Raw genomic sequence first — 22,810 nt, 5'->3', positions numbered from 1 at the left:
TGGCTGTGCTGACACCAAGGGTATAAAGTCCAGCGTCCTTTCTATGAGGTTAGACAGTGGATTAGCAATGGATATACCCATTTTTGTTATGGATGCATTTACCAATATTCCTTTCAAGGGTAATCCAGCAGCTGTGTGTTTGCTGCAAAAAGTAAGTCTAACTGTGTGCTGTTTTCATTACCTTGCATTGTAGGCTAGGCTTACACTATAAGCTTGTTGGTGGGACAGGCATTGATGGTGTAAGCATGGTGGTTTCTTCAAAGTGAAATTAAATTGTTACATGTAATTGTTCATTACAGGCATTGCCAGAGGAGTTTTACCAAAAAATTGCAACCGAGATGAACTTGTCTGAAACAGCCTTTGTCATTTGTCAAAATGCAGCTGATAGTTTCAGCACAGGTATTTATGTTTAAATGTTTGCATGAACGTTGCTGCCATTTGGGTAGCTGATAGGGTACAGGCTGGGGTGCCCAGAGGATGAGGGCGGTATCTAGGATGGTTTAACGGACGCTACACTGACAGGGGCCCCCAACACTCAATGGCCAGCATCATTGTTAATGGGAGGGCCAAACATTATATTCTTTTTTTCATTGGGCTGATGTTAAATTGATTTCAAATGTGACAGTCAAATTAGAATTAGAAATTAGAATCAGCTTCAGTTTTTTTTCAGGTTAAACATGCTTTACACCTAAATATACAGCAATGACATGCTGTTTGTTCACCAGAATGCTATATGACACAAATGGTCCTACCCCTACATATTTTGCTGTGGTGGCTTAGGATATATTGATATTAAAACTACAGTAGTAGTAAAGTTTTAAGTAACAGTTTGTTTGCCTACCAAAATATGCCCACCTTACTTAGACATGGCAATAAGACACACAAGAAAGAATTCTGAATGCTCATATTCTTGCAAGTTTCATGTAATACAGTTTTCCAATCACTGTAAAAGAGAACTTGTTTTTTTAACTTTCGACATTTTACCATGAAGGGAAAGTAAACAACCTTTCTAATTTATTGTTCTAACATAAGCATGTAAACAAAGCCTTTCATGTAAACAAAGCAAAGTATATTTGAATTAAAGTAACATATATCAAACTTTCAACTTCAACGTTAAAGCGTTTACTTTGTTTCTCTCAGCATCCCGTTTTAATTTACGTTGGTTCACCCCCACTAATGAAGTGAAACTATGTGGACATGCCACACTTGCTTCAGCAGCTACTCTATTTTTCCACAAAAGTAAGTATACCATGCTCTTCACTCCATGCCTTAGTATACATTTCATTCAAATTGACTTATATTATTATTGTTAATAAATCCAGTCTCCATTAGCAAAAATACATATGATTTAATGCCAATTATTCTGCTGTTTATTTATTGCTGTCAGAAAATACCAACCAGCAGGTTGTGTTTGATACTCTGAGTGGTGAGCTGTGCAACCGCATGCGTGGGGACAGCATTGTGATGGACTTCCCCCTATACACAACCATTTCCCAGGTTAGGCGCCATGCGTGTTGTTTGCAAAGTACTACGAAATAGTCAATGTAATATGAACAATTAACCCAATGAAAAGGACTCTGGTGAAGACATTGTTTGTCGAAACATTGGTCATTTGCACCTTGTAGACATCTATAAGATGCAGTTCTTCCTTTGGGTTCAGTCATTTGAAGTGGCCCATTGATTGTTGATGAGTAATAATGCATTCAATGTGAGTTTTAAGATAAGTTAATGTGTTGCAGGATCCACATGAGATTGCAGACTTAATTAAAGTAAGTGACAATAACAAGTAACAGTAACAGTAACAAATATTTGCACCAGCATCAGTCAACCAAGTAAGATATCTTACACCACTACATGAAATGTTCAATTGTCTCTGAAACTGTATTGCAGGTTGTTGTGGGAGACTTGCCCTTAGGAGATGTACGATACAGTGAGGACACAAAAAAATTGTTGTTGCGTCTTGCCGACACGTGTGACACGTAAATTCCTTTTATAATCCATATATTATATAACATTGGGAAATGTACATATTATGATCTGCATGGATAAACTGTGCTTTGTCAGTTGGCTGCGGCAGTGCTTCCTATTTTCCTAATTTAACTTGACGTGAAACTTGTTACTTTGTGACTGCATGGTGGAATAGAGGGGTGTTGAGTGAAAATATAAGTTCACTCATTACATCAGCAGTCTATAATTTTTGTACATTTTATCATTAACTGGACATGTTAAGAGTGAAAAATAGGAGCAGGCTTGCCAGGCTTTGCCAACCTGTGGCACTGAACAGGATGCAGGATATTTGCAAAGTGGATATTATGGATCCAAAGAACCTGAAGGCTTCATCTGCCTTACTTCAGAACCATCTTGGAGTGGGAGGTTTGCAAGGGGTCTATTGTATCCTCTGCAGCACTCTTTTTGCTGCACCCAATTTTGCATCTTAACATGATTATCCTCAATGCTGTTTTGGTGGAAACCAGACACCTTTTGCCCAAACAACCTGCATTATACCTCCATCTCTCCATCTTCAGAGGTAATTTCACCTTAGAAAGTACAAGTGAGGCAGCTGGGACTATGTTTTTGTCTGGTCTATCTATCGTTGCTAGTTCCTTGTTTCCTACGTAAACAAATACTGTTGTTTCCCAGTCTGACGACCAATATTCTGTAGCTGCAATGTTAGATATCAGTCAACTTTGTTTAACCTGAGAGGTCATAAACTGTTTCTAAGACCCCTCATGAGTTCTGTTGTTTTGGGCCTGGAAAGCTTCATGAGGGGAATGCTGGACTACCTTCACAACCAGCCTGGTTATAGAAAGACAAATAGATTGATGTTTAGGCTTCAACAGTTCTGTGACCTACTGGACATTTTCACTCTCAAATCACTCTCCCCTCTTCATTATACTGTATGCACACACAAGGTGACACTTGCCGTAGTTCTTCAGAGCAAAGACAGAGGCTAGCCCACTGACAAACCAGTCTTCCAGCAAGCCAATAAACCGCAGATCAATCTGAGGCATTTCTCTCATCAGGTCAGCACTGACATCGCTGAGGCCAGACCCAGAGAAGATGGTGACGAGTGAGCACACTGGCAAGGTAAAGGGTGTGATTGTCACTATGAGGGGCGCCCCTGAATCCCAGCCAGGATACGACTTCTTCTCCAGGTATTTCGCACCCTGGAATGGGATTCCTGAGGATCCAGTCACTGGTAAGAATACCGAAGAGACTAGTGGTGTGTATAAAAATACAAATATCTCATTTAATCTCTTTTCACTTTCTTATTGTCCATAGGATCAGCACACTCTGTCCTTGCGAAATATTGGTCAGAGAAACTGGGGAAGCAGAGATTGTTAGGTAGGAAAAGGGTGGATATGCTCTAAATGTCATTGCTACTGTGTTATGGCTAATATTCAAACATGGTCTTTGAATATCTTTTCTATAATTGTGCTTCTGAATGCCTCACTGTCTTAATACATTTAAACCCTTAATGTGTAAAGCTACCACTGGCAGGCTAATGAATTGTTGTCCTTAAGATGTACTAATTGTTGTCATTAGTTCCAGACTGTCAAATGGAATCAATTTACCCTGGCATTGTACATTGCCAGTAGCACAACCATTTGACCAGATGACAGATGTGTGAGGCTCTCCTCTCTCTTGCCTTGGCATAGGCCAGTGAAGGACATGGCCTACTAACAGATCTTAGTGATTATGACCAGTACTATTATTATATGTGAATATCGCCACTTGGCAGTCTGAAACGTATCAAGTATAAAGCCAGTAACAAAATCAAAAAGTGATTTGCATACAAGTTGTGTGACTTGGCGTACTACGATCAGGATTATTTCAGATGTTTTCCAAGGCACTGCACCAGTGCCACAACCTGGCAATCCCCAAAATCAGGAACATGGACCTTAGTAGTGCTATGTGTCGTCTTTTCATGCCACAGCTGTTATTGGTGTTTGTTGTACTTTACAGCCTACCAGAGCTCCATGCGTGGAGGAGAGCTGGAGCTGGAGATCAAGGGCCAGAGGCTGGACATTGCAGGACGCGGTGTGTTTGTCCTTCAGGGAACAATAGCCATCTAGATTTAGATTAGGGGTAGGCAAACAGCGGCCTGCCAAGCATTTAATTAGGTTATCAGGCTGCTCGCTATTTTTTTCCTGCGATAGAGACGATGTTAGTTAGCTTTACTGCAAATTGCTTTCCACTCTTCTTACAGAACGTCAATGTCAAAACATCATGTTACATTGCAGCAGGCCCACTGGCCAATTTTCAAAACCCAATGTGGCCCTTGAGCCAAAAAGTTTGCCCACCCATGATCTAGACCCATCATTGGAGGCTGAAAAAGCAAGGCCGTATGCATGGAGTCAACATTGGGGGACCAAATGTGCATGGTGGGTGAAATCACCCACCCATTCTTAGCATTTCTTTTTAAATATATCCCCTTCAAAGTATATTATGATTATGGCGTTGTGAAAAAGCTTTTGATAGGGTTGAATGGTCCTGTTTATTCGAACTACTAACTAAATTTGGTTTTGGGGAACAATTCTGCAAGTGGGCCCAGCTACACCATGACTCTGTAGTGGAGGTGCTGATGAATAACATGGTGTCCAACCCATTCAACATTGCCAAGGTTGTCGACAGGGCTCACCTCTCTCGCTCTCCTCTTTGCAATCTCCATTGAACCCCTTGCAATAGTTAGAAGACATATAGGCATAACTGGTATTACTGTTGGTCATGTCAAATATAAAATTGTTATTTGCAGATGTCTTTATTCAAAAAACGAAAACATCTCAATACCCTATTAGAGCTTATCATAAGGTTTGTGAAGGATTCATGGAACCATGGAACAACTTTTAATGCAACTGATTGTTTTACATATCTGGGCGTAAAGACTGTACCAAGGCTTGAGGAAATTGTTTCAGTAAATTATGACCCTGTTTTTGCATTTCAAAGTATTTCTAATTCTATTGAAAGACATCTTTACCCATATTCTTAATTGTCTGCATAGATATTTTGAAGATTTTACCCAAACTTTTATACCCATTCCAGAATATCCCTTTGCCTCCTCCTAAACATTATTTTTCAGCATTACACTATTCACTAATTTCATCTAGAACAACACTATGTCTTAACTTACTTGGTATTACTGTTATGCTTTCTTCCAAAACTGCCCCATACTGGATGGATGTGGAATCTTCTGTGGTCATATCAGGCCAGCTTTTGAGTCTGCCTGTATACTCATCAGAAGTCACAGACATTTGGAAAAACAAGTCTAACCCAATGTATCTTTATATGCTAACTGTATGGTATGAAGTTAGGAGATAAGTTATTGGAGATACTTAAATGTCTTGTTATAGCCCCTTAGGTTACCTAGGTAACCTGGGAAAATGGATGCAGGTCTTATAGATAGGGCTGACGAGGGGAACAAGACTGTAGCAGATTGCTACTCTTCTAATAACAGGTCTTTTGAGGAAATAGTTAACACATTTAACATCTCTAGAATATGAAAAAAGATTACCTTCCTTTAATTGTAAACTGTGTTTGTATGTGTAAATGTTATTATTAGTGACCTGTTCTGTAATGATTTCAGCTGTTGTTTCAGTGCCCGTTATAATGTAATTATAAATCTAATAAATGCAAAAGTATGAGTACTTGAAGATAGTGAACTGTGTACCTTCTATCCATCGAAGGTAGTGAACTATGTGAGATTATATATATTTTTGTATTCTTTTTGTAGTTTGGGCCAAAATCAGTGTCATCTAGCCCACTTATGCAATGGTTAAACACTAATATGCTTATGAATTATACATGTTTTTAATTGAAAATACAAGTACAAAATTAAAACATACATACCAATTTACAAATACACATACATCCTAAAATCACATTAATAAATTCATAATATTAGTTGAATTAGAGGTCTGACAAAAGTAGCTAATAGCATCCACAGTCAACATGCATAAACAGCATGAGAACTTCATAAAAGGAAAAGTTTCACAGTGAAATGTTCTTTCAAAAGAACAGACTAAGCACCATATTACTTAGGTAGGGTGGGTTTTGAGTATGAGGTTCAGTGTAAAACTGAGGTCATCTGATGGCCGGTGGGCAGCGTACTTCAGAGGAATGTTGGGGGCAGTGCCTCATGTGCTGCCACCGGGAGCTGGAACACGTTCGTCAGTCAAGGAGGAAAACATTTAGAAAGACAACACATTTGCATTGTACATGGTTACATCTCTATGCCATCTAGGATTTTTCAGCCATAAAGGGGCCACATTTTACAGAACAGGGCCAAGTCAGTCATCCTTGCATAATCCACTGTTTAGTAAGTATATAGTTTAGTAACTAGTATAGGCTAATTATTTGTCACCCCTTGTGGTCTTTTTTCAACAGTCACAGATGTGAGGAAAGGCAAATTGTTCCTTTGAGTAAGCTACTTCTATGTGCTACTGAGCTCCAGAAACACAGGCATGGATAACTTGTCAGTGTGGGAAAGGATATCATGCTCTCCTGCTCCAGGTGGCTGAGAAGCTTCTCCAGGGGTGCGTAGCGACGGAGCGTGCTCACTGAGCCAATCATGATAAGCTTGTGCTTCGCTCTGGTGATGGCCACGTTCAGCCTCCTCCAGTCCTTCAGCAGCTCCCCCATCTGGGCAAAACAGGCATTACATTTAGAGTCATGGTTTCCACAACTAATTACTGAGACAAGTTGTTAAGATAAACATGACTGGGTAAGGGATTGGGGTCATCACCACAAAGGTGATGATACCTTTGTGGATTGTACCTTTCCACAATAGAGTATAAAACAATGCAGTCCAGTGTCCAGTATTTCTGCAGATATGAACTGCACATTACAGCACACATCACATCTCAAAATAACATCACTGCTGCTAACTGAATGCCTATAAAGCCACAAGAAAACCATGAGGCTCTTTGATCATGCAGATACAGTACAGAGGAAACAGTTTGTGTGACACAGAAAAAGGATATTTCACTCACATTAGCCTCCATGCTACTCCTCACAAAGGACACTATGATGACGCTCTTGTCGCGGCCCTGGTATTTGTCCACCGTGTTTACCTCCACGGCACTGAAGGCCGGACTGTCCAGCAGGCCAGAGATGGCCTTCAGCTGCTGCCGGTATGGTGCAATGATGCCAATATCTGCCGCTTTGCAGCCAGCCTGGAAAAGATGCATCCCGTCAGTCAGTGATGCTGATCTCTCAATATTTTTATAACACTGCATTTTTGATTTGCAATTGCTAGACCTTATTACGCAACTGTTAGTTTAATTAAAAACAATTTAATTGATAACAGCTGCAGGGCAAAATCAAATCGCCAGCAGATCGGGCTGGGTTTATCCAGTCTAGTTGTCTTGGCAAGGACTAATAAATGAAGGCAGCTCCTGTGATTTAGTTTCCTCCTGGTCATCTTCCAGTAAAGGCTGAAAAGAGGCATGAAGTTTTGTATGGCTATAAAAAAAAAATAAAAAAATCTAACATTTGTGTGTTTCTTGACTTGACTCACAAGTTACCAGTATTTAGGGACGGGCAATATAGACTTCAAACTATATAACAATATAATAAAGGAAAGGATTTTTTTAACCAATACTCACTGCTAAAACTTTAAAAGCACAAAGCTTTCGTGTTGCAACTGAAATGCTTGTTCACTTGTATCACAATAGCCTATAGGTCATGGTATTTTAGGCGATACCGATAAAAATGATGATATGAAAACAGCACTCTTCACCCCTGTTTTCAAAGCCACATCGGCTTACAGTCTTGACATCCGTGCAAAACACATGAAAGTAAAACTGGATCCTGACCATCAGCAATGAACTCTACTTCTCGTCTTCAGTTTGAACTCTGCATTCAGTCTTCTTTGTTCTACGTGTGAGGCTGTGAGCTGCACACCTTGCAAGACATATTAACAGGTCATTACCTAGATCATTCATTTCTCAATATGACTGAATAATAGGACTAATAAATACGACTAATAAATGTGATGAATTTATTATGATAAGGAGGTATATCGATAACGATTCGATATGGCCCATCTCTACCAGTATGATCAACAAGATATGTACAGTTTCACACATTTATTGGCTGCAACAGTATTTGCAAGATGGTATGACAAACAGTACTACAGCAAAGGCCCTGAGCCTTTCCTCATTTCATGGTCATCATAAAAATAGCTCTTGTTAAACTGCAACTGGTGACAGTTCAAAGTTCAGGACCAGAGTGTAATTTCAGGCACATGAGTAACTGGCACATAACTCTATGTGTCCTAGGTCTTAGCTCTATAGATGATAGCTGATGAAGGAAAACGTCAAGGTTACAAATTGCCTGGGGAGTAATAGGACGTTCTGGACCTTGTGTATTTCGGCACGGTGGCACACTAGTAATTAAATTGCACACATATACCATGCTAACACTGGCTATTGCACGGCATTAGAGCCAACAGATGGAGTCAAAGGTCTTTACTCAAAGCAGATGGTAGTGGAGCGAAGGAAGATTGAAATCTCATATTGACATGATTTTCATACAAGCCTTAGGCATCTTTCTGCAATGGAAACCAATATCCCTGGGACACATTTAAAGATGCCAACCTGTCAAAACCTCTTCCCGTTAAAAGCCATTTATCCTTTGCTGATGCCTTTCGACTGTATAAGAACATATAGAAAAAAATAATAATTGTATTATCTTTCGAAAATCTCACCTTGAGCAACAGGCTGACGATGGCATGTACCAGTGTGGCCTCAATATGGTTGCTGATGCCTCCTTTCTCCACGGTCTCAATAGCAGGAACCTACCAAGCCAACATGATGAGAAGATGAACACTGGTTAAGCGACATACTGGTAAACTCTGTGTAGTCTGGTAAACTAGTTTGTCAGCTTTGCTGACAAAAAAGCAACAGCTTGTCTGTATTTAGAGTGAAATACAAAAATCTGTTCCCATGGTGATATGACGTCTTCGTCATCAGCACATTTCTTTAAATAACCCAGTCTAGCTTCAACAACAACAACTTGCATTTACCACTATATTGTGCTTTATCAAGGCACCCAGAGTGCTTTACAGTGAAGGGGGTACCTCTTCTTCTCAAGCTTCTTGAATCACTAACCATCACTAATGTGTAGCACCCACCTGGGGGATGCACAGCACCTATTATGCGCCAGAACGCCAGTGACCACACACCAGCTTGAGGTGGAGAGTGAGGGAATAAATGAATGAATGACTTCTTTATAATGTTACAGGAACAGCTGCCCCTCAACCCTTCTGTAGGCATAGGTTAATAGTGAAATAGTGATCATTTGGTGAGACCTTGGTGGTGTCCAGGAAGCAGACCGGGGTGAGAGGCTGCAGGGCTGTTCGGATCCAGGCTGTGTACTCCTCCTGGCCTACAAACAGCTCCAGATCCTGCTCCACGCTGTCCCTGGTGGCCAGCTTTAGAACTGCACTCGCCATCCTCTCTGATCCACACTCAAGTTTGCCTTCATACATCAATGCGTTGCTTAAAGACATGATCTTACTGCAGAGAAGAGAAAGCACACCCTTTCACTCAAAGCTGTTCCTCACCTAACAAAGGGGACATTATAAACCTGGAACTGAACTACTATGTACAGAGAGGATTGAAGCACAGCGTGATTCTTGGGATCATACAATGAATGTATTACATCTTCCCTTAAATATACAATGTTTCTGTTGTGACTCATGGTGCCACACCCAGTTATGAGACCAGAAGTGAGATCATTTGTTATTGTTGGCTAGTATTCTAAAACCTTGTACTCACCTGTTCATCCTATACTGCACGGTAAGCTGGACCACTGCATTGGAGTGATGCTCCAAACGCTTGAACAGGCTCTCATCCATACCCAGAGCTCTGGAATCGGTATTAGACAACAACAACAAAAAACACCACAGATGTCAAGAATCTCTTGGAATATCCACAGGAGATTTATTTGGAATAATTACCCTGCATGTGTCTTCACAAATAGGTAAGTTGATACACAAAAGATCCTTACAGAAACACTTTGCTTTGCCACATTTTTAATCCAGGGTGGCCTGGCTGGGGCAGTTACTTCCCCAACAGAATACAAGAGAAATGTATAGATCGTGTATGTATAGTGAAGAGCACATGGAGGATGAAGTGGCCGCCTACCTGGCCTCGGAGTTCTGGACGATGGGAGGCAGTTGTTGGTGGTCCCCCACCAGGACGAAGCGCTGGGCGTAGAAGAGCGGTCCCAGGCACACGGGCTGGCTGATCTGAGAGGCCTCGTCCACGATGCAGAAGTCAAAGCGCCGCCGGCTGAAGAGGGCGTGCTTCACACCCATACAGGTGGTGGCTACCACCAGCTACGAGGCGTGAGCGGGAAAAGACAAAAGATGGGAATATGGACATAATTAAATAATGGGAATAATACTTCTTTTGTAAGTATTTAGAGATAAGGATAATTTTTAAATTTAGACACAGATGCATGATACTGAAAATCTTTTTCAATTTCTCAGATTTCATATACAAAAAGCATTCTTTTAACTGAACACAGTAAAAAAAAGTTTAGGAATTGAAAGTCTGGGTCGTCATGCACAAAAAGGGCATGAATTACCAATGAATGAACCAAGTCTGTATGCAGATAACAAATTAAGTTTGAATTACTGCTTCCTGAAATTCCACTCCAGTTTTTAATAATATGTATAAAATGATATATTGATAACATTGTTGCACATGTCATTTTTGGTGCTAGGTTCATCATGCTGGCATCCGTTACCTCCTTGTTGTAGAGGTGTTCGAGATCAGAGAGGTTGGTAATGCCTTTGGCTCGGCACTGCTCATCCGTGAAGGGTCTGATATCAGGATGCACCTTCTGTGCCCGACCCAGCCGCAGGAAGCCAATCTTGAACTTCTTGAGCTTGAGGAGGATGTTGTCCACAGCAGAGTGGGTGTAACTGGTCAGTAGGACACTGAAGCCGCAAGCGTGGAGAATCCGCACCTAAGAGGGTCAAGTAACACAAGAGGACCACTTCCAGTTAGTGTGCTTGGCCGTGAAACATTCTGTTCTCCTCATGTAGTTTTATCAACCTGTTCCTTTGCCCCATGGTTTTAGCAGAGTTTAGAGTTTTGGACAAAGATTCTGCACTTAAAGAGTGATTTAAAGTACTGCCAAGGGAAATATATTTCAATCTATCTAAAGGAAAGCCATATATATGCAAATATATAAGTGACATTTGTCAGTTTTACAACACAGTTCTCCAGAGAATTACCACAACACCAATGTGTGTGTAAAACCACAAGAGGCCTTCATATACTGCCGACTAAACTGTTTGACTGTTGTGAACTGACTTGGCCTGCACCTACTTGATGGAAGCTAACTAGGTCAGCATTCTAGGCAGGGGAAAGAAGGAGGAAGCAAAAACTCTCCGTCCTTACCAGTGTGCAAATAGTGGTGGTTTTGCCGGTGCCAGGCATTCCCACAATCAGAGTGTAATCTTTTGATAAAAGCACTTTCTTCATGGCCTGCTTCTGAGGCTTGTTGAGGCCTGTAACACAGAGAGCACATGGTGGTTAGCTTTCACTACCCAAAAGGAGAGGGTAATTTATTCCATTTATCTTCACAAAGCTTGTGTACATAAAATGTTCTTTTTAAAATGCCATTCATAGTCTAACATTCAGGATAAACCTTTTAGGATGTTGGCAACGGTATCTTTGGCATCTCGTGGTAGAACGCTGCTCAGGCTGTCTATGAATTGAGGACGACGGAAATCCACTATCAGCTCCCGTAACCTTTGGCTGAACGCACACACAGAGAGCAGACACATATGAGTTTCCTGTAAAAGCCCATTCATCACAAAACTATTTTGCTCTGCCGCGCGCACACACACACACACCTTGTCGGGGAATTTTCCATCAGCTTTGAGATGTTTCCGAAGTGGGTGCTCAGTCCTCCTGCACCCTCGTCCTGGTCCAAACGGAACACCATGTTTGCAGGAAGCCTAGACAGATCCCTGAATGTGGCACAAGTTCTCAGTTAACATCAAGACAAATGCTGAACTCTTGGTGAAGTTGGAGAACTAGTTGTTGAAGCCAGTTTCAACTGAAGCTTTGCTTTATTTTTATTGAAAATCACAAGTAAGACACACAAAAAAAAACACGAAAACAGTGCACAGCAAAATAGGTGAAAGCTGCAGTTGGCAAGATTCTTTTGATCATATTCACTGAAACCGACACTATGCTCCGACAGAACAACATAAATCAGCTGGTTTTAGAAAAAAACCCGCACTTCTACTTCCACCTAGAGCCTGTTATTTGTTTTGCAAAAATCCACAGCTCCCGGTTCTTCTGGTCCAATCCGAGCAGGGCTGTGTGAGATTCGACTGTCAATCACAGTCTGGTGCGCACTGACGAGCACAAACTTAATGAGGGGGTGCTCGGTGGTAGTGGGGGAGGGGCATGAGAGTTGTAAACATTCAAAATTGAAGTCCCCTCAATCTGTCAGACTTGCCAAATGCAGCTTTAATGTAATTGTAACCATGCTTATAGGTGCCATCATGATCTCACCGATCTAAAGAGCAGCTCACTCCAGCATTGGAAACCTCAGTCACGAATCCGGTTGCTACACCGATGAGTTTGGAGTCCTGGTCACTGACCACCACACGGTCACCGACAACCAGACCGGTCAGGGCCTGGATGCCACCCTGCCGCTCAAAGAAGTGCTGGTGAACATCGTCAGCCAGTGCGGTCACTTTGCCTGTCCTGAGGAGGTTCCCAAGACAACCACCACTCTTCTCCCTGTAAAGACACAGACAGATATGACATACTACTCTGGTTCAACACATACGTGTGTGTGTGTGTGTGTGTGTGTGTGTGTGTGTGTGTGTGTGTGTGTGTGTGTGTGAGAGAGTGATCTCTCTTCTACTAAAACTTACACTGAAAAATCAACCAGTGCCATTATATCTGGGCTCATCACTGAGCAGCTGGAGTAAACCTTTAACAGTTTTAAAGGTCACAATTTCAGTTAGGCTACACCAGAGTGTGTGGACAGATAAATCTTAAAGGTTTACATGCTGGAGTGGAGGAGTGTGGTGAGTGACAGCTGTCAATCACACCCAAAAATATCCTAAGGGGTCACACATGGCCTACCTCTCCTGGGCTGACTGGAGCCAGATGTTGCGGCGGCCTCCTTTGGCCTCCATGGTGCGGGCCTCCAGGGCGCAGAGCAGCACCCAGTGGCTGAAGTAGTGCAGGTGGGGCAGGCTCAGGTGCTCGCTCTCCTGCTCCAGGAAGGGCGGCTCAGGGCCACTAGGGTCACCAGATGGGTCCCTCTCCAGAGCTCTGAGCAGGATGTGGAGGAATTGGTAAAACCACCAATGAGCATCACCAGGGGTGGAAATTAACTTTTTTTAAATGTTTGAACATCAAGCTGACAACTAAATGATTAAGTACACCAGCACCTCAATAGTAAAGGATTGTTTTGTGTCTGAAATCTACCAGCCACTTTCATATATTACGAGCAGTTGGCTGGTGCTGATTTCCATCCCTAAGCATGTTCTATAGTAATAAGACAGGAAAAACACAACACACACAACCAAAAGCAGCACGACGGATGAAACGCTGCATACACGTGCAACAGATGTAGCTACTCACATTTATGAAAGTAATAATCTGAGCTTTTACCAGTCACTCATAAAGAGAACTTGACCTCTCCTCCACAGCCAGAGATTATTTTACAGCATACACACAGACTGTTCGATACATCCCTGGAATGACTAAAATTGATTTAAAAGGCAGAAGCGCATGTACCCTTTGCCCTCCTCATAACTAATAATTTCAGTTTACTCTGAGCTGAAGCTCACACTGAGATACCCACTTGTTATACACGGCACAGTTTTGCTTCTGAGGACAGTATCTGCAGGCCTGCTGATCGGATATGACATCAGGTAAAGGTGTCAGGCGTGTTGACGACCCGCCTTCGGCTTTCTCCAAGTTGTTGCCAAGATGGTGTGCCAGCATATTCCTCAATTTTATCAGCTCTGAATGAGCAAAAGGGGAAAGCATAAACATCATCAGATACATAAAACACACACATCAAGGTCATCGGCAGTAATGCTGCTCGATTATGGGAAAAATATTATAATCATGATGTTTTCATAATCGTTGGGAATCATAATTGACGATTAATCGGTTAATTTGAATGATTGCACAGCCCTATCGTTACCTCTCCTGTCCACGTGGTTTCCCACGATGGGATGCAGGCTGCCGGTTTTCAGGTAGATTAGGAACCCAGCCTCGGGATCAGCTCTCCTCTCCAGGCTCATTAGTGTGTACAAGATGACCTGAGCCACACACAGATGGCCATGAGTTTCACACACATACAACTTGAGTATTTACACTTGCGGCTTACAGGCAGACTACACCAGGCACTGAAGTGCTGAAGTGTTTAGTTCGGAAAGCATACGCTGCGACACTTAGCTTCCACTATATAGCTTCCACTATAATCTGGCTACACCAGGCTTGATAGCAGTGTGTACATTTGAAAAAATTAGACCAGTATTCTGACACTATTTTTACACTCTACAAACAGAGTGCTTCAATTGCATACCCAGTGTAGCCCGGCTGTAAAAGGGGCTATATGTGTAGTTTTTCTGTTGTTTGAAACATTTAAAAGTGACCAAGAAGAAATGAGCATAGGATGAGCACAGGTCGATGTGGCCCTACCTGGCTGCGGTGTTCGATGGAATTGGACTCCTTGCCCGTCTTCAGCTCCAGAGGGACCACGCGTTCTATTGATCTCCGACCCCGACGGTGGATACGCACGCTTGCAGTCACGTCGATCTTGCCCTTCAGGCCGAAACGAGGTGACCAGATGTTCTCCTCGATGTCAGTGAAATCTGTGACGGTCACTGTGCAGCCACTGTCCTGTTTATTCAGCCTCCCATCACTGGGTCTGCACGGAACACAAAACAACATCACATACATTTAAAGGTGTGAGTCATAACCATCTGTTCCAATTTGATGCAAACAGAGGTGCGTTCAAATTCGCAAACATAGGCAAACAGGTTTAAGTTTTTGGCGAACATTTGCAAATACTCGCAAACAGTCTGATAAGGTAGTTCTCCGCGAACATTCAGTGGAGCTGGACGTGGGCTTGACGAAGGTAACAATACCGTTACAGGCAACGTTAACACCAAATTGTTCAAATTTAACTGTTTAGAAAAAACATGTTAACCACAAACATTCGCCAATGTTTGGCGGATTTGAACGCACCTCAGGTTAACCATATTCCTACCATACACTGTTAGTTGATACTAACAAATAACCATAATTTACTATTGGTGTGTGTTCCCTTTGCATGTGGAGCATATTTTCAGTTCTTTTTAATGCTCAAAAAAAAAAAAAAAAAACACCAACAGAAATCAAACCCTCAAAATAGCAAGCCTAATGGTGGGTCATTCCACGTCAATTCAACCAGGGCCCACGCACTTAGGTCTCAAAAAATTACCAGGTGTACCTATGTTACCCAGGAGACACACTGTAAAATCACTCTTATGTAAGATCAATACTTTCCAAGATACAGCCAGTTTTACAGGGGGAGGGGGGTGTCGATTTTGTTCGGCCTCTTTTTTTTTGTCAAAGTTCACAAGCCCACAGCGCAAGAACTAAACCATGTAGGAGGCTCAAATTTTGCATGCTGGTACATAAATAGGAATAGTATGTAGCAAAATCGTCACGTTTGGTCTGGATAATCCTGCATGGTCATAGCTGTCCCTCAAAGTTGATACAAATTTTATTGGAGTTTTTGGCTGGGCTCTGTTTAAGCCTTCAGAAGACATATTTGTACTCAACATAGTAAGGAAAATAAATCAAGAGCCTGAGATAAGTAGAAACGCTCTCACAAAAAGCAATGAACAGAAAATAAATCCCTTCAGGGTCTGAACAGCAGACCTCACAAGTCTGAAAAATCATTTTGGTTATCATTTTCAGAGCACCCAAACACCTTGTGGGAATATACAAAGATTTTTAAATATGTTTTCTTTATTCTCCATGATCCCTTCTTTTTGAAAACACCAATTTGACTTGTCTTAAGCAAATCTTTCTTTTTTATTTTCCACCCTGAACATGGGCAAAATGCCCCATTGACATCAATATGTTTTATATAGAGTCAGCACACTGCCACCTGTGGTTGTATAGAGTAACCTGTGGTAGCTCTATACAAAACATACTGATGTCAATGGTGCATTTTGCCCATGTTCAGGGTGGAAAGTGAAAAAGAAAGATTTGCATAAGACAAGTCAAATTGGTGTTTTTGAAAATAAAAGATCATGGAGAATAAAGAAAAACATATTTAAAAAATCTTTGTATATTCCCACAAGGTGTTTGGGTGCTCTGAAAATGAGAACCAAAATGATGTTTTAGACTTGTAAAGTCTGCTGTTCAGACCCTGAAGGAATTTATTTTCTGTTCATTGTTTTTTGTGAGAGTGTTTCTACTTATCTCAGTAAGGAAAATAAATCAAGAGCCTATGTTGAGTACAAATATGTCTTCTGAAGGCCTACAGTAAACAGAGCCCAGCCAAAAACTCCAAAAAAATTTGTATCAACTTTGAGGGACAGCTATGACCATGCAGGATTATCCAGACCAAACGTGACGATTTTGCTACATACTATTCCTATTTATGTACCAGCATGCAAAATTTGAGCCTCCTACATGGTTTAGTTCTTGCGCTGTGGGCTTGTGAACTTTGACAAAAAAAAGAGGCCGAACAAAATCGACACCCCCCCTCCCCCTGTAAAACTGGCTGTATCTTGGAAAGTATTGATCTTACATAAGAGTAATTTTACAGTGCGTCTCCTGGGTAACATAGGTACACCTGGTAATTTTTTCAGAATTTTTTGAGACCTAAGTCCGTGGGCCCTGGTTGAACTGACGTGGAATGACCCTGGTATATTATGTCAAAGTACAGCATTTAAGCCCACAAAAGGACCAATGAACATCAAATGAGAGTCTTACTACTTACAGTTTCAGTGTTAGTGGCTTGTTGCCAGAGTGTGAAGAGGAGTCCAAGTAATCTTTAGCCCACTCTGAGAGGGATGGTAAGTACTCCTCAACACCCTGCCTGATGTCCTCCTGTGGCAGACTGAGGCTGTATCTGGAAGGGTGAGAAACAGCCCCATCATTGGTTGTTTAACACTATAACCTGCAGTTCTTTTGTAGACTATATTAAGTTGGCAAAAATGGAGAACTGTAATTGTGCTGAAATCCCATGTATAAAATTATACTCAGTCATACTTGCAATTCTGTAACACTTACATTTGACCCAAATAGTTTGGACTGAGAAGGGCATCCTGGGCAAGTTTCTTCAACCTCTCCTCAGAGAAGTTCATGGACATGGCTGCCCTCTGAAAGATCTCATGAATTATGGTACCAGTCAGCATCTGTTTAGATCCTCCATCAAAACCCTGCACAAAAGATATTCATTTCAACTCATTGAGAGTACAGCAAGACTGGCATCTAGGGCTGTCCTTTATCACAGAGCATATTGTGATTATTATTCTGTATTGTAAGCATATTTAATACAGTCAATCGTAATATTGACCATATGCGTTACATCATATTGTACATCACCATTTCTCCTCAGAATATTGAGATTGACATGTTCTGTCATCTCGCCCAGCCCCCACTGGCATCTTCTCAAATCCTCAATTTTCTCACAAATCCATTAACAACCTCCAATTATCTCCCACCAGGTGTAGTAAATTATGGTATGGGGTTAATCATGATCAGGCAAGCCACCCTAGCCAAGTTGGATGTGCGATCTCTGGAACCTACCTTAAATATCTCCCCCAGCACAGCTCTTCTCATGCACCGGATGCTGTTGGCGATGCTGGTGCCAGATATGAGGACGTCCGGTAGCAGCACCAGGAAGCCCAAGTCTCTGCCAATCACCCACGTCCCTGAGACACACTCACCCTCCACGTGGACAATGTCACCCACCGCAACGGGCGTGCTCTCCCTGAAACAGTCACAAATCAGCAGTAGTTAATAAGTGCATTACTGGAGATTTAAAATGCATAGTTTATTCATAGAGACAGACAGACAGGCAGGCAGATAAATAATCATTAAAACTGAAATACCAGCCATCTTTCAAGATACAGGTCTCTGTGGGTTGTGTGGTCTTGGAGGCTGTTATGGTTAAGTGTTTTTCCAGATAACCATGAGGACCGGTCGTTTCCTGTATATCCAGGACCCAGTACCGATTGTGTAAGCCAGTAGACAATATGACATTATCTGGAATGCCTTTTGTTTTTCTGAAATTACAAAGAAACTATGGTTTAATATGGAAACTATTAAATTACTTTTCAATATACCACTTCCAATGGTTCAAGTGCGTACATGAGACTTGGACAACAAATTAACAATCAAAAACTCAAATTAGAATAAACATAAATGTAACTACAATCAATTAATACAAACCAGAGTGACAAAGTATTATCCCAACCAAATTCCTATTTCAGTCAGGACCACTTTGTCAAAGAAATAGCTTTTATTTACTATTTGCATAATATTACATTTGGCGGTATGCTCTGTTCTGGGAGCCCCCTACTCTTCCATGTGCAAACATGGAAAGCCTAAGGCAGGGAAATAAGCAAAGATAAGAATCCATGGCCTGTCTGAAATAATGCTATGCTTCATTTCTGCACTGATTTTTTTTAAAGTGCTGCTATGTTCTGTTCGGTAGGGTTCTGTAGGGTTCTACTTACTCAGATTTTGACAGCTTCTCTTTGGGCTCAGTGGCAAATGGCTCCATTTTCTCATCAAACCAACTATCATCCAATTCCTCCTGAAGATCATCCTGGGTTGCTTTCCCATCTGGGCTTCTGTGCTTCGCTTGGCAAATATCTGCAATACCACCCCTGGATGGATGAAAGAGAGTTGACTCCATGCTTCTTGTAGGTTCTTCAGGTACGTCACATGTGAAGGAACAAACCAGCTCTCCATTGATTGCCAAATCTCTTGAAAAGTCATAGTCCTCGACAGGTTTCGGTTTTGATATCGAAGTGAAAGTGCTTCCGCCAATACCATTGCCTTTGTTGGAATGAGAACAACTGGCTTCGCTCAGTGTCTTCTCCCTTCTGGAGTCTTGGGGCACAGGTCCTGATTTTTTACGGTCAGTCGTAAAAGTAATCTGTCCTGCTTTAAGGGGTTTTGGAGCTTGCTTGGTGTTTTGTCCTGGTTTGGTATGGGAATTTGTACTTTTGAGGCAGCGTATCTCCTCAATATAGTCATTAAGGCCATTAGCAGCAGAGGAGCTGGGGTCCTTCAGTGGGCTTCGACTGGGTCTCTTAACAGGCATGGCTCTGACTCGCTTCGCTCTCTGGGGCTCGTCAGGGGAAAACATCCGCCTTTTTGCAGAGGCCACATGACTGCGGTCACTCTTCGAATTGTCCTGGTCCTTAGCTTTGGGACTCTCATTTTGCAGTGGCCGCATGGGCATCCTGGTAAAGAGGTTGTTCTTCACAGCTGAGCCCCTGGAGGAAGGGCTACGGGAGACAGGTGAGCGCGTCACATCATGGTCTACACCTGAGTGGTTGTGTGGCTTGATGAGGCTGTCTGGTGTCTCTGGTACAATAGTGCACTCAGGGGAAAGGGGGACATTTTCCGTATCCTCCACCTCCTCAGTCTTAACAGGCACATTCTTCTTGTAGGAACATGAGCCCACCACCTGGCATGAAAAAGAAAAAGGGGGTTCCATACAATGGCTTAAGGAGAGAAGAAATAAAAATATACAGTACGCCTGCGGTGCATCTTGTGCACATTACACAAAGTGGGAAATATAGAAATAGTACTTAGGGATTCTCTTGTGCTCGGAAACATTCGGGCACAAAGATCACTCCGCACTCACTCAGTCATGGCATATTGTGTGACGTGACTGGATTCAGATGTGCCACAGACAGTGCTGTGATCATTCGCAATATCGTCTCATCTTACATTGACTAGGTTAACTAACGTTACCCAAACAAATCCGATGATGAGGTTATTTAACTTACCTTTGGGGAGAAAAATGAGGCTATGTTGCCTTGGAAGCCCCCTTTGGCCGCCTGCAACATCAACACATTTGGTTAACGTTAGTCAAATGAGTCTATGGATCACCAAGCAGACAACAGCCTCAAACGTACTGCTATTATCATGTCACGAGAACTAAAACATGGATATCGTTAGTCGTTATTTTCCTTCTAACAGGCTGGGTAAAGTTAGGCAAAATACCAATGTTTAGCAGCTACTCACCGAGCGTTTCTGTAACTTTGTTGGCATCACCAGATCATACAAATGTGATGGTATTTAGGATCCAGTGCTATGCTTAACATTGACTACTAAGAATGATGGTAAGCATCGTCTATTTAGGTACATCAAAACACCACAACGGGAAAGAAAGGCGAGAAGCAACAGACTTTCCCGCTGAATGAGGTCTGCACTCTGCACCCGGTGTTTCCCGGGTGTTTCGAATCTTGCTCCTGCTGCTTGCCTATGCTGCTTGTTCTAAGCTCCTGAGCAACTCAATATCGCCACTATCTGTGCTGGAGGATGTCTTGTCTATTTGGAAGTGGTCAAAGTAAAAGGCGGGACTTTGTCTAGAGATAAACGAAATGGCTAACATAAGCTGCAATAAACAGCTTAAAAAAATATGGATTGCTCTGAAGAGGCTTGATCAAAACGGTTAGTTTTGTTACGTTTTACGAACGCTTACCTTTTGTGTCTTTTAATTTACTTTCAATTAAAGATAAAAACGACATTTTAGGCATTGGTTTGTTTACTGTTGATATGGGATTGCCACAGTAACGGGCACATTTCAGAAATTCAAGTCCATTTACACGTTGATCTTAAACATGTCATATCATTTAATATCCTAATTGTAATCATCAGCACAGTAGAAGATCGACCGATTTGAGAAAGTTAGCCTACTGTGAAAGATCTTAGAGCAGGCTTTAAAATCGTTGGTGATGATTATGTCCCAGGTGTAATTGACAGCTCACCCCATGAACTGTGTTCTAGTAACTTATCAAACCTAATGTTTCTCGTTTTGTTTTGCAGACGAAAGAGTAATTGCTTTAAGAGAAGTCAGTATAACCAGGGATGCAGAGGTGACCACGGTTAAAGAAGTAATAATAATTTTTATGCATCACGATTCTGTTTTGTAGTAGTAGACTACACATTTATCCTCTTAATTTCATCTGTTTTCAGGTTATAACACATTCTTTTGGACTGGCTTCCCATGTCACATTGAAGGTCTGCTCTTGTTATTTTACTGTCTGTGTAGGTTTAAATAGTATACAATTGAATTCTAATGGAATTTGTTCAGGTTGTGCATATTTTGATGGACAGTAACATGTTTGTATGTAATCTAGCTCATCCCATTTGAATATGCCACATTTTGTTGTAGATAAGAAATAGCCATGGATCCCTAATTCCTTTAAACAACTCTCTACCTGGCAGCACTAAACAAAGGTAAGTCTTTGAAGTCTATTCTCTTTTACATCACTTACAAATCTTGCATTGCATTTGAATGACCTGTGCTGCACTAATGTAGTAGCCTACATTTTACCAAGCTGAAAACGCCTTTGCTTATTTGATCCTTAGGCCTCATGTTTTGGAAGTTGCTAAGACCTTCCAGCATGGTGAGATTAAATAAAGCAAGTACATTTACCCTAATGAAAAGTTTATCGCTAGCTGTACCTACGGAACTAAATGATCAACGTGAACCTGTTAATTTGTTTTTCCCATAACCTGAAGTTACTCCAAGGCCCCGGGTTGTTGCCATGAGACTTCAGAGTGTTGTGAGGAGGGTAAGATTTAGAATAGTCCCCATGATGATCTAAACATCCACATGATCTACTGATCTAAAATCCATATGAGGTAATCCAAGAAGATCCTCTTTACATACACATATTACATACATATACTACACAATTGTTTTCATGTAGATTGAGCGTCTTGAAGAACTTCTTCCTCGGATTAAACTGCAGCATCATGAAAAGATGAATAAGGTAGCTTATTTTGTGTTCACTTATTGTTGCCTTAAGATTTTTGTCATGAGTAATCTGCAAAATTGACTTCCCACAAGGTTATCTTGAAATATGATTCAGAAATATATTGACTGAACTATATTGAACTATACTGTATATATTAAGTCACTCTTACTTATTATACGTGGGTATTTTTGTATTAATACTATTGCAGAATTAAATCATTTAAATCATTATCATCATCCTTTAACTTGACCAAAATTATACTCTTATTTAGGACATTGAATTGCTGAACCAAAAGTTGGTATTTCTTCATAAAAGAATGAAGGTAACAACCTTGTCATAACTGTTTCAATACTGTAGTCTTAGCGAAAATTTATCAACGTTTTAACACATCCTATTCAGCACTTTCTGTATTTGCATTTGGGCTGTACCAGACTATTAATGCTTTTGTCATCTTTGGGCTACAGATGGCAGATTCGCACTGCTGGAAAGGGAGACTCATAAGGCCTCCTCTGTGGTAGCCATGGCACCGGATATGTTTACAGTTAATCCCTCAGGAGCTGTTATGAGTAGAGGCAAGGGCCTTTATAAGTGTGTTTGGGCATCAAACCCAGTGTGTTGTGTTCTTGAGATGGATGCATAGTTTAAATGGCCAATTAGAGTATGTTCTTCTGCATTACATCAAGAGAGAATAATGCATTTTATTGTATTTATTTATTTGTGATGTTATACACATGATTTGGACATGTATAGATTTTTATTTAAGACTTACAGGTGAATTATGTATTAAAATCATTTGACATA

At 41.4% G+C, this 22,810-nt stretch overlaps 3 protein-coding genes across 5 annotated transcripts; 2 read left to right on the top strand and 1 right to left on the bottom strand.

Annotated features, from left to right (window-relative positions):
- Nucleotides 1-42: 42 nt before the first annotated feature.
- Nucleotides 43-4,364, top strand: LOC125311602 (phenazine biosynthesis-like domain-containing protein 1). Its single transcript, XM_048269820.1, has 9 exons — nt 43-151; nt 300-399; nt 1,141-1,239; nt 1,388-1,497; nt 1,740-1,769; nt 1,891-1,979; nt 3,024-3,199; nt 3,283-3,345; nt 3,967-4,364. Exons 1-9 carry the CDS (start codon nt 44-46, stop codon nt 4,074-4,076), a joined length of 885 nt encoding a protein of 294 aa, XP_048125777.1. The 5' UTR covers nt 43; the 3' UTR covers nt 4,077-4,364.
- Nucleotides 4,365-5,821: 1,457 nt separating this feature from the next.
- dna2 (DNA replication helicase/nuclease 2) lies at nt 5,822-20,384 on the bottom strand. The gene is made up of 23 exons (XM_048269289.1): nt 20,268-20,384; nt 20,030-20,080; nt 18,743-19,704; nt 18,116-18,289; nt 17,811-17,994; nt 17,292-17,440; nt 16,999-17,130; nt 14,700-14,928; nt 14,200-14,317; nt 13,852-14,014; nt 13,125-13,316; nt 12,543-12,773; nt 11,873-11,989; nt 11,665-11,774; nt 11,415-11,524; nt 10,756-10,977; nt 10,149-10,342; nt 9,780-9,869; nt 9,311-9,518; nt 8,708-8,797; nt 6,990-7,172; nt 6,493-6,639; nt 5,822-6,163 (listed from the first exon to the last, which is right to left on the bottom strand). The coding sequence occupies exons 1-23, from the start codon at nt 20,292-20,294 to the stop codon at nt 6,110-6,112; spliced, it is 4,137 nt and encodes a 1,378-aa protein (XP_048125246.1). The 5' UTR covers nt 20,295-20,384; the 3' UTR covers nt 5,822-6,109.
- Nucleotides 20,385-20,585: 201 nt separating this feature from the next.
- On the top strand, nt 20,586-22,810 carry si:zfos-1056e6.1 (uncharacterized protein LOC107988029 homolog). Of its 3 annotated transcripts, none has more exons than XM_048269293.1 (9): nt 20,586-20,696; nt 21,072-21,121; nt 21,222-21,266; nt 21,421-21,485; nt 21,618-21,655; nt 21,771-21,823; nt 21,962-22,024; nt 22,281-22,331; nt 22,474-22,810. In XM_048269293.1, exons 1-9 carry the CDS (start codon nt 20,627-20,629, stop codon nt 22,525-22,527), a joined length of 489 nt encoding a protein of 162 aa, XP_048125250.1. In that variant the 5' UTR covers nt 20,586-20,626; the 3' UTR covers nt 22,528-22,810. The 3 variants fall into 3 exon arrangements, 2 of the variants coding, with proteins under 2 accessions (XP_048125250.1, XP_048125249.1); XM_048269292.1 differs by having other exon boundaries at nt 21,072-21,139; XR_007196467.1 differs by lacking the exon at nt 20,586-20,696 and adding an exon at nt 20,837-20,932 and having other exon boundaries at nt 21,072-21,139.

This window comes from Alosa alosa, chromosome 18 (genome assembly GCF_017589495.1).
Source record: "Alosa alosa isolate M-15738 ecotype Scorff River chromosome 18, AALO_Geno_1.1, whole genome shotgun sequence".
NCBI classification, from domain to species: domain Eukaryota; kingdom Metazoa; phylum Chordata; class Actinopteri; order Clupeiformes; family Clupeidae; genus Alosa; species Alosa alosa.
Note: the sequence above shows the minus strand (reverse complement) of the source record. Positions and strands in the feature narration are given on the sequence as shown.